The sequence below is a fragment of the Phascolarctos cinereus genome, unplaced genomic scaffold (genome assembly GCF_003287225.1).
Source record: "Phascolarctos cinereus isolate Bilbo 61053 unplaced genomic scaffold, phaCin_HiC Scaffold_725;HRSCAF=1366, whole genome shotgun sequence".
In the NCBI taxonomy this organism is placed as follows: domain Eukaryota; kingdom Metazoa; phylum Chordata; class Mammalia; order Diprotodontia; family Phascolarctidae; genus Phascolarctos; species Phascolarctos cinereus.
This window is the reverse complement of record NW_027556097.1, coordinates 1,399,105-1,411,324: the sequence shown is the minus strand read 5'-3', so window position 1 is coordinate 1,411,324 and position 12,220 is coordinate 1,399,105. Positions and strand designations below refer to the sequence as shown.

At 39.7% G+C, this 12,220-nt stretch overlaps 1 protein-coding gene across 1 annotated transcript in view; it reads right to left on the bottom strand.

Annotated features, from left to right (window-relative positions):
* The window catches only part of CRYBG3 (crystallin beta-gamma domain containing 3), a 146,285-nt gene extending 145,700 nt beyond the window's left edge, over positions 1 to 585 (bottom strand). Inside the window, 1 exon segment of the mRNA XM_020977949.2 lies at positions 163 to 585. Coding sequence (XP_020833608.2) covers positions 163 to 296 — 134 coding nt within the window. The 5' untranslated portion in view covers positions 297 to 585.
* Positions 586 to 12,220: the final 11,635 nt, after the last annotated feature.

The following is a 12,220-nucleotide window of genomic DNA, read 5'->3' as shown; positions in this document are numbered from 1 at the left end:
CCGGCGGGGGAGGCCTCCGCCGCCGAGGGGTGGGAGCCCAAACAGCAGCTAACTTTGCAGGCGAGCCGGCGCCGCGTCTGGGCGGGGAGAGCCCGGGCCAGAGCCGCCCTGTCAAGTTCCCCCAACAGCCCCAGCCCCCTGGCCCCGGCAGCCCCCGCCTACCTGGGAGCGCCTCCAGCCAAGGGCTGGCTCACCGCGGGCTTCTCCTCTTCGTCCCGGGACGGGCTTCGAGGAGTGAAGAACCGGGAGAAGCTGGGCCAGGAGGAGCCGGCCCTCCTCCGGCCGCCGCTGGACATCTCCGCGGGGGGAGAAGCGGCCGCCTGCCCCCGAGCAGCGGGAGAGAGGACAGGGAGAGCGGCCGGCGCGCGCGGCGCTGCTCGCGGACCCGAGTGAGACGGGGCGGACCGGGACTCCGCGGGCTCCCTCTGAGCTCCCGGTGCGACTTTTAATCCATTAGCACGGGACTAGCCTGGTGGAGAGAGCGGCTAGCGCCGGGACGGGAGCTCGAGTGCGGGGCGAGCCAGCCGAGCAGCTGCCGCACCCCTGCCCGCCCCGGCCCGGGAGGAGCCAGAAGCGCCAGCGCCGCCCCCAGCCCCGGGAGCGGGGAACCCGGGCTGCCCGGAGCCTTCCCTGCTCTGTCCGTAACCCGCCTCTTCCCACCGCTGGTAACTTTTGATTAGCTGTAGGGGCTCTGCCCTCCTACCCACCCCCACCAGGTCTCGGAGGAGTCGGGGTGGGGGGAAGATCTCTACTTAATCTCCGGCCACCCTCCCAAGGTCAAGCTTCTTTATTACTCGGGGAGGTAGAACACCCGGGTCCACTCACGCTGGCGAGTTTTCCTCGGTTGGTGCAGGGGAACTTTTATATATGTATCTATATCTATATACATAACAAGGGAGGAAGGGAGAGACAGAGATAGAAAACTCTAGGGAAACGTGTGTGTATGTGTGTGTGTGTATACACACGTATGTATGTATAATGTCTGTGTATGTACATATATATATAATATATATATTACACATACAACAAATGCAGTGCAAATCAAAAATTTATTAAGAGCCTGCTGGAAAAAATGTTTTAAATTAAATTTTAAAGAAAAAGCTCAGTGTGACCAAAACTTTGTGCTAAGTACTGGGGAGATACAAAGTTGCAGCAGTTTATGTATGAACAAAGTGGAAAAGCTTTCTGAAAGTGCTAAGGAGAGGTCCTGCAGGAAAGGAGAAAGGAATCCAAATTGCTTTGATGAGTGATCTTAATTTTTTTTAAAAGTGCTGATTAAAAACCAACCCAAGCCAAAACAAAACATGAGTAAGCCTAGCCAAATCATTTCTCCTTACAGAAGGACTTAAATGCAGTTTTAGGGCCACTTCTCTGACTCATTTCCCCCACCCATCCATGGAAATCCTTCGAACTTCTGGATCATTCAAAAAGGGGTGCCCTTAAGGGTTTTAAACAAACAAACAAAAACAGAAAAAGGGCAGCTAGGTGGTGAAGTGGATAAGGCACGGGCTCTGGAGTCAGGAGGACCTGAGTTCAAATGCGGCCTCAGATGCGTAATACTTCCTAGCTGTGTGACTGAGCAATTCACTTAACCCCAGTTGTGTCACTAAAAAACCAAAAAAACCCCACAGAAAGCACCAAAAAAGAATCTCCATGTCTTCTCACAGAGTTACCAATATAAGATACTACACTCAAGGTCACCTTCCCCACTCCCAAATTTATGCAGTCCACATGTTCCACAGTACCACAAAAAAAAGCAAGGTCCATTTTTGCTCTTTGATGACATGCTGCGTGAATTGTAGCTCCTCAGTTCAGTTCTAGTGTTGTGTTGCTTCTCTGCTGTGTCAGTTGCTCCTCAGCTGTGGCCCCCTGTCTGGTATATGCTACTTTGCTGAGGTAGAAGAATGTCACCTGGCAGCTTCCAGCTTAGGTCTCACTCCCAGTCCCTGTGCCATCAGTCAGACAACTAGCATGTATTAAATACCATGTGCTAGGTAGGCATTGTGCCAAGTGCTGGGGTAACAAAGAAAGGCAAAAAGTGGTTCTTGCTCTCAAGAAACTCCAAGTTTAATGGGTTTGTCACTCCTGTCTAGGGCCTACATGAGTATAGCAGCCATCAGCACAGGCCTCCTTACAGTCTCAGGTGTGACTGCAGCTCTACCTCAGGCCCTCCTGGTACTTCCAAGTCTTTGTTGTATGCTCTTTGTATCTTACTTTAGTCAACTGACTGACATCTTGAGAAATGTTGTAAGAACCAGGGAACCTTGCAGCCTGTATGCTTCCAGTCAGGCCGGTGAACTGGAAGACTTCTCCTTTTACCATTCTTCCCCTAATTTTCCCAAATATTCATGATCCAGTACTGATGCAGAAATATATACTAAAGATCTATTTTCCTTATGTTACTTTTCTGTTATATGTGGGCATGTCTGTTTTAGGAATTTCCCAGAGCACATATGGAGAACAAAGAGGGCAAGCAGGAGGAGGTTTTGGGGGTTCTCTTTTGTTTTTTGCTCTGTTGACTAAAATATATGATTACAGCTTGTTGAGTAACTGTATTCTGTAATGAAAGTGATGAGGGATAGGAGCATGATGATGGGGAGGAGCATCTGGATTCAGGGTAGATACAAGTAATATTCCATTTCACACCCATAGATAACCCAGATCTGTCCAGAATGGATTTGAACTGCTCAGCACTGCAACTTGAAGAAACAGGGTTGGCAGTAGCAAGAAAGCAATCTAGGCTGTTGCAGGCTAAGCAACATCCAATGGGTCTTGGTGGCCAGTGGGTATATTTCACCTTTTAGAAAGATTGCCCTTAGTATGCGTCAGAGAGGAACTGAAGTAGCTACTTGGCTGGTAGTTTGGAGACTCCTATCTAGCAAGCTACTGGGACATTGCACTCCCTTGTTGGATAATTAATACAGAGACACACTGTCATATTGTGAATTTTAAAAAGGCAACACACAAGCCTATCTGGACTGACTGCAGTGTTACAACTGACACACAGGTGTCACACTTGGCTCCTATGAAGTACCTTACTTGGTTGGTCTCCAAACTGGTTCCTACTACCATGTGTCCCACTTCAAGGTTTGCCAGGATTTCTAAAAGGGAGGCAAATGGAGCCTGTAACAGTATCCTTTTACCATATTTTCATTCAGCTATAATACCACTCAGAATCTTTTCTTAGAGCATCTTAACTTTCTCCCTGCTCATCCCAAAGACTCTAAGACTTCAGCAAAATAAAAGACTTTTCTTCCTCAGAAAAAAAGATTTTTAAAAAATCTCTAATGAGTCCTTTATAAAGAAAACTAGTATCCGAAGAAACTAAAGTAAATATAGCTACTTAGAAGCAGAGCCAGAAGTAGAACCTGTTTCCTCTCTCCCAATCTAGTGCTTTCAGTATTTTGCCGTACTTTTCCTAATTTAGAGTGAGAATAAAATAACATAATATCACATATCACATATGTGACAACACATTGTTGTCACCACAAATAAAGTGAGCAAGAGTCAAGTGTGGCTCCAAAACACAAGTCTTTTTGTCATAAAAGTCTGCCCACGGGCAGATGTATGCTTTCACCCTGGAGTACAGTATTTACCATGTGGCAGGTGGCCCAGGCCTATTAAGACAGCTGTCAACATCAAGAACAGCACCAACCCATGAAAACCAAGTAGATGGAATGGGACACTTTGGTTGCTGCTTCCTGTTAGAATAGCTGTATGTGGCCAAAATGAGGTAATGCCATTCAATGCAGGGCAGCAAAAAGCCATCACCAAACATTGGCTCTCAGTTGAGAGTTGAGGAAGAAAAGCCAGTTCCACTGTGGTTCCTTGAGCTTGCCTAGCTACAGTTTTCATTAAGAACCACTAAAGCAAATGAGAAAGGGAAAAAAAATGATAGCACTTCCCATTCTGTTATACCCAGATTATTATGGTCTGAACACATGGCAGAAACCCCTTTGCCTTGGTGCTTCATTGGGAGCAGATGGAGAAATTTTTAAGTAATTTGACAATCTTTAACAGGACTCATGAAGTCATACAATCTTTGTTTTTATGGAGAACATGACAATGAGATTCTTCTTCAGATAGCATTCTTATAATACTTAATATGAAGTATATTAATCTAAACCTAATTATATTTACATATATTCCCACCCCATCTACCAATACAGTGCCATTATAACAACTTCATAAAGTGAAAGGTTCTTTACCTCCTTTTGGAATCTCTCACACCATTAACTTTAATAAAAATATCCTTGACCAAAAAAATGTAATTATTAGTTAATGCCAAGACATCTGTATTCTGAAAACAATTCGCAAGCTGAAAGAAGAAATATTTCTTTGGCACAACTATATAGTAGGACACATTCCAAAATAATTATTCATATGATTTCAGTTTGATATTACCCATTGCTTGAGTCACATAATCTGAAACACTGCCATATGTACTTTATTAATTTTATTAATGCCTAGTTAATAATGCATACCCTAAGATGGCTCAGCATCCTAATCGAATCATTGCCATGTCAAAAACATGATATAGCCCTCTCTTTCCACTTTATCCAGGCATTTGTAAAATTATCTATTAAATTAGAATATAGGGCACTATATTTTGTGGCATAGTAGGCATTTTGAAATATTTTTCTTCTGGAAAACAAATGTTGTAGAACAATACAAAGCCCTAGTTTTATATAGTTTTATATTTATGGGGCTTCATTTAGAATAAAAGTTGATATGCCAAATCAATTCTCCTTCTTTCCTGTGTTGAGGTCTTAGAATATATAGCCTCCCAGCAGTCCATCACTGTCCTCTGTCTCTATGGACACTTTGTTCGCAGTATGATTTGTTGCAAGAGGCTCTAAGAAGAGACACATGGGCAGCTGTTATTGTGAACAAATGCTTTGGTGCAAAGAGAGAAGGCAACTGGAAACAGTACATGTGCATATTAAGGATGAATCCTATTTTTCAGTTGAAGCTATTGTAGGATTTTACCTATATTTCTCCCATTATAATTTATTTTCAAAACAAGAATGTAAAAATTAACCATTTGCTACAATATAGGGTATTGACATTTATGTAGTACTTAAGATATCGGATTCGAAATTTATTATACTTACATAGGGAAATCAAGCTTGCCAGTATCCTAAAAATGATGAAATAATAAAGTGATTGAAATTAATAGTCCAGGGAAGGTCCTTTTGTAATATTTCCCATGTTAGTAGCCCAAACCAGGCTTCTCTGGGCTAATTAAAAATGCTAACATACATGATGTATTTTTCATTTCTTCCAAAGTGAGGTGTAGCACATACTTTGATGATCCCCTACTAATCTATATTAAATAATTTGGGCTATCAAATTATCCTTTTGATTTAGAGGAATCTCTTTAATACAAGTTTGCCAAACGAAAATTTTAGTTGGCCTGTTAAGTACCAAAATATTTTTTAAAGGATCATTACTTTACAGCTGGATGTAACCTTTGAGATCATCTAATCCAGAGGTGTGAAACACATGCCCTACAGACCACATGCAACTTACAACATTCCCAATGTGACCTGAGCTAGATTAAAATGTAACTGGGAGATATTTTTTTTAAAAATACAGTAAAACATAGATAGTGGCAATATGTGGTTTTTGAAGTCAATATGAGGCCTGCATAATATATGTATCATACATTAAACCATATTATATGTGGTTTAGTGGCTCCTGTTTCTTTTTCAGTTTTACATCACTGATCTAGTCCAATTCCCTTGGTTTTTTTCAGGTGAGAAAACCAAAGCCAGAAAGTTTTAAGTGACTTACCCATGATCATATGTGTAGTAAATAACTGAGCCAGAATTTTGAATCCAGGTGTCCTAATTTTAAATGGAATACTGCTCCTATGCCATGATTTTCAAACAGTCTATATGCTGTTCCTTTTCTCTTCTCTATGAGATACCAGGCACAAAATTCCCTCTTATTCCAAGAGGTCAATGAAGTAATTAAAAAAAAAAGAAGGAAGGGAGGGAGGAAAGGAGGAAAGAAAAGAAATTCTTAAGCCTTTACTAAATACCAAGCAAGTTCTATGTTCATAAAATTAGCACAGGCAATTATAAATGTTCTATCCATCATAATTTTCTATTTTTAGCACAAATAGTTATTTATTAAGAATTGTCAATTCTATGACAAGGAAAGAAATAGTGTGGTTAAATATTGATCATTCTCTGATCATCCATGCCAATTATTAATTCCATGTCAAATTATCTGTCACTATGCACATTTTCCCAGACTGCCTTTTCCCAGTTTATAAATCCTGGGCTCGAGGAATGCAAGTTAATTCTTATTCAGTATTAGCTAAATTGAGAAATGACAGTCAGTATGGTCTATTATAAAGAATAATCAATTTTAAACCAGCAGAACTGGGTTCAAGTTATGATTTGCCACTTAGTACCTATGTGACCTTGGGCAAGTCTACTTCATCTCATATATAAAATGAGGAAGTAAATAACTTTTAAGATTCATTCTAACTCTAAATCCCATGGTCCCTTCTCATTTTCAGATCCTATATAATACATTCCAATGCCAGACAGGAATTATTTTTTACTTTGGCCACCCTCCTTTGTTTTTCTCCTCAATCTCCCCCACTAATGGAAATAACATAGTTGTCTATATATGGAAGAGGAGGAAGATTTGAGAATTCGATTATAGTCCATCCCAGTGGTGACATCTATTATGGCTCTTCAAACTAAAGCACCTCATTTTACCATTCATAAAATGAATAAATAAAAAACAAATGAAATCTTGAGAGAAGTACCATAAACTATGACAAATTCTATGTCTTTAAAGATCTTTTTATAGTTATTTCTCATTTTACAAATTGCTAGAAACCATGTAAGTCCTTAGAACCTATAGGAAGAATTAATTTGTTGCTAAGCCCAGGAATATCAGGTTTGAGCTGAGATGACAGGTAATAGTATCTATTTAATGGCAAAAGACCCTCAAGTAATAATAAGTATGATCAAAGAAGATTAGTGTCAACATAACTTATAAACTTCCAATGTCTGATGTGTACAATGTAAAATTTCAGAGGAAAAATAATGATTCCCAAAATGGGTTTAATGTTAACAGTAGGAAGTAACCATAATTATATTTTAGCTTCTATTCTACACCCACAACACAGGCTTCTAGACTACTTCAGTAACTCACCTGTTTTTTATTTCTCATATGGCTAGCCACATTCACTTATTATTTTGGGAGTAATGAGCCAAGCAACCAATTAAACATATACAAATAATTTTCCAAGAACTTCCACTGGTCCTAATTTTAATTCAATGAAATGCTAGTTCTGTTTCTGTCTGGTTGCACAGAAACTCTACTTTAAGTTATGAAACCAAAAGTATATCATCAAAAATTTAGTAGGTGTTTATACCACATAGACAATAAGCTTCCTAAATGTCTTTAATGCATGCCTTGTGCCACCATTGGAGAAAGGATATGGATATATATTTCCATCCATTTTATTTCATCTCTCATCATTAATGAAGAAAAATCTAAAAGGGTAGAACTGGATCTGATTAATAATGATGATGATGATAGTATTTATATAGTTAATATTAAATGCCAAGGCTTTCTGCTAAGCACTAAAAATATTATTGTATTCGATCCTTACAAATGTCCTGTGAAAGGCAGATCCTATTATCCCCATTTTACAGCTGAAGAAACTGAGACAAACAGAGGTTAAGTGGCTGGTCCAAGGTTAAACAGCTCATAAATGGCTGAGGCAGGATTTGAACTTGGTCCTTTCTGACTCCACATCCAATGCTCTATCCATTGCACCACCTAGTGGTGACCCTAAAAACCTCAATCTAGTTATAAAATTAACTTTCTTCCACAAAGTAGGAACTGATAAAACTATTTCAGGATGATAATTAAATAACTTTATACACACTATGGAGCTGGAGATCTTAGTCTCTCAAACTACCATCCCAAAAGTATACAGGTTGTTGTGCTTCTAATCATTATTAATCTTTTTCTGAGGAAAAAAATCAAGTTATCCCTTTTCCCCTTTCCATTGACTGTGGCAATAATATTCATGATTCTACATCTCATATATACAATTTCTTTTTAGTTATAAAGATTTTTCACAAGGAAAAAAAATAGATACCCTAAGATAAAGTTCTAATTCTGATGAATAATTTATTGAATGAGGATACATTCCCAGAGGGATTTTTTTTTCTTAATAGTGGAGGCCTTTCTGCAGTCCAGAGCTCCTCACTCCTAGATTCTAAAGTCTCTCTGTAAAAGGAATAACCTATTATTCTGACAAATCCCTTTTTACATTCAGCAGCCTTGCTCTTCTAGGATAGCATTTCCAAACTTTGATAATCAGACAAAATCTTGCATACAGAAAAGTCAATTACAGTTTGTACAGTAATGGAAAAAACTGAATTAGGAATTAGGATACCTTGGGTTCTAGTTGAAACTCTCCTCCTACCACGTTATAAGACTTAAAGCAAGTTACTTAATTCTTCCAGGTTTCAGTTCCATCATCTGTTCAATAAGGGGTTTGGATTAGGTAATCCTAAATTACCTTCTTACTGCAAAAATTTATGATTGTGACTAAAAAAGAAATCACTCATAACCATGAACACCTATAGTACTAGATACATTAAAGTACTTGATCAATATTTGTTCATTGATTGATTTGGTGAGACAACATTTGTGTGAATATAATATTAGACAATGCAACTGCTGCTACATGAACTATCAATGTCCTGAAATATAAAGGCTTCCTTAACTTAATATGAGACAGTGTTTGGTAAACCACTCCCTACACTTTTGGCCTTCAAAATAATTGTCTGATTAAAAAGTAAACAGAAATGTCTAAGTATGAAAAGTATGCAGGTGGAGTACTCACAACATTGATCCTAACATGACCTACATAATCTGGGTATATAGCCGCCAAGTCATGAGCTAGACAGGTTAGACCAGCAGATCAGGCTGGAGAAGTCATAACACTGATGAAGTAATTCACTGAGAACTCAAAACAGAGTTGAGGATGAATGTTTAGCAGCTGAAAGTCCTTGCTTGAATTGCCTTCAATATCATACTTATCTGGAATGTCCACTGGAATAAGGTCATATTTATAGCATCATCACTGTAAAAGAATCAGAAAGACACTTGGCTCACCTTTATTTTTTTGAGTAATATTTTATTTTTTTCCCAATTACATATAAATTTTTAACATTCATTTTTCAAAATGTTGAGTTCCAAATTCTCTCCTTCCCTCTCTTCTCCTTCTTCCTCCCTTAAAAAGTAAGCTATTTGATATAGGTTATACATTTGTAAGAGGACAGCTAGGGAGCACAGTGGATAGAGCACTGGGCTCGGAACCAGGAAAACTCATCTTCATCAGTTCAAATCTGGCCTCAGACACTTAGTAGCTGTGTGACCATAGGCAAGTCATTTAACCCTGTTTGCCTCAGTTTTTTATTTGTAAAATGACTGGAGAAGGAAATGAAAAACCACTCCAATAGCTTTACCAAGAAAACCCCAAAATGGGGTCACGAAGAGTCAAACATGACTGAAATGACTCAGTGACAAAAATACATATGCAATCATGTAAAACATTTCCAGGCTGGGAGTGCAGCGCAGCGTGGCGTGGGCGCGCAGGCCGCAGCAAACCTGGAGCAGGCCTCAGAGGACTGAATCGCGGGCAGCTGTGGAGGTTCCCAGACTCCTCAATCCACGAATGTCAAAGACAACTCAGAAGGTCAGTGGGAAAAGTCTGTTTCTGTCCGTGGTCAGAAAGGAAGGCAGGGTCTCAGCTCCATTCCCTAAGAGCCTGGTCCTGGGGGGGCAGCTGCTTCCCGAGCTTCCGGCCCACAGACTGAGGGGGAAGCCAGTGGCTGATCAGAGAGGGATTGCAGGGATCTCTTTGCCAGTGCTGAGGCAGGAATCTCTTGCTTTGCCCGTGTTTGGATCTGGGTCACAGTTCTGGGCGGCAGTGCTGGGGTGAGGAGGAGCACTGGTGTGGTGGAGCTTGTAGTAGCTGTGGAGAGGAACCTCTCCCTACAGTTACAGGACAGAAAGGAATACCTGTGCTCACAGGCCAGGAAAGGAGTAAACACCTCACCCCTTATCATACCACCTTGGAAGAACTGAAAATTTACAGGTCCCTACAAGTATCTCTGAAAACAGCTACACAAACCCCTGAAGCTTGGGACAGTACACTTTCCACATTGGAAGCAGACTCTTACCTTAACAAAGAGTTTAAAACTCAAGTAATTGGCTGGGATCATGAGAAAGCAGTGTGAAAAGAGTCAGACTATATTATCTTACTTTGGTGAAAAAGAAGATCAAAATATACAACCAGAAGAAGACAACAAAGTCAAAGCTCCTACATCCAAAGCCTCCAAAGAAAGGTATGAATCAGTCCCAGGCCTTAGAAGAGCTCGGGGGAATTTTGAGAGGCAAGTAAGGGAAGTAGAGGAAAAACTGGGAAGAGAAATGAGAGTGATGCAAGAAAATCATGAAAAACAAGTCAACAGCTTGCTAAAGGAGACCCAAAAAAATACTGAAGAAAATAACACCTTAAAAAACAGCCTAACCCAAATGGCAAAAGAGGTCCAAAAAGCCAATGAGGAGAAAAATGCCCTAAAAAGAAAAATTGGCCAAATGGAAAAGGAAGTCCAAAAGATTACTGAAGAAAATACTTCCTTAAAAATTAGAATAGAGCAATTGGAAGATAGTGACTTTATGAGAAATCAAGACACTGTAAAACAAATCCAAAAGAATGAAAAATTAGAAAACAATGTGAAATATCTCATTGGAAAAACAACTGACCTGGAAAATAGATCCAGGAGAGAGAATTTAAAAATTATTGGACTATCTGAAAGCCATGATCAAAAAAAGAGCCTAGACATCATCTTTCAAGAAATTATCAAGGAAAACTGCCCTGATATATTAGAACCAGAGGGCAAAATAGAAAGAAAGAATCCACAGATCTCCCCTGAAAGAGATCCCCAAAGGAAAACTCCTAGGAATATTGTAGCAAATTCCAGAGTTCCCAGGTCAAGGAGAAAATATTACAAGCTGCCAGAGGAAACAATTCAAGTACTGTGGAAACACAATCAGGATAACACAAGATTTAGCAGCTTCTACATTAAAGGACGCAGGGCATGGAATATAATATTCCGGAGGGCAAAGGAGATAGGATTACAACCAAGAATCACCTACCCAGCAAAACTGAGTATAATCCTTCAGGGGAAAAAATGGTCATTCAGTGAAATAGAGGACTTTCAAGCATTCCTGATGAAAAGACCAGAGCTAAACAGAAAATTTGACTTTCAAATACAGGACTCCAGTGGAACATGAAGAGGTAAACAGGAAAGAGAAATCATAAGAGACTTATTAAGATTGAACTGTTTACATTCCTGCATGGAAAGATGATATTTGTAACTCATGAGAACTTTGTCAGTATTAGGGTAGTTGAAGGAAAAAAATTCTATGTATGTATATATAGATAGATAGAGGGCACAGGGTGAGTTGAAGATTAAGGGGTCATATCTGGAGAATAAAATTAAGGGGGTGAGAGAGGATGATACTGGGAGAAGAAAGGGAGAGGTAGAAGGGGGTAAATTATCTCACAAAAAAAAAGAAAAGTCTCTCACAGTGGAGGGGAAACAGGGGAAGGTGAAAGGGAATGAGGGAATCTTATTCTCATAGGATTTGGCTTAAGGAGAGAATAACATACACATTCAATTGGATATGGAAATCTATCTTACCCTGCAGGAAAATAGGGGGAGAAGGGGACAAAAGATCAGGGGGGTGACAGAGAGGAGGGCAGATTGGGAAAGAAGGTAATCAGAAGCAAATACTTCTGAGGAGGGACAGGATCAAAAGAAAGAATAGAATAAATGGGAGGGCAGGACAGGATTAAGGGAAATAGAGTTAGTTTTTTACAACATGTCTACTAAGGAAGTGTTTTGCATAACTGCACATGTACAACCTATATTGAGTTGCTTGCCTTTTCAATGAGGATGGGTGGGGGAGGGAGGAAGGGAGAAAATTTGGAACTCAAAGTTTTAAAAACACGTTTTTTAAAAAAATGTTAAAATGACAAGATTGGACCAAATAAACTCTAAGGTCCCTCCTAGCTTTAAACAGAATACTAAACTGCCATTAAAACTAAATAAAACTAAATAAAATATTCAATTTATGTTTATAAATCACATTCAAAGGAAAA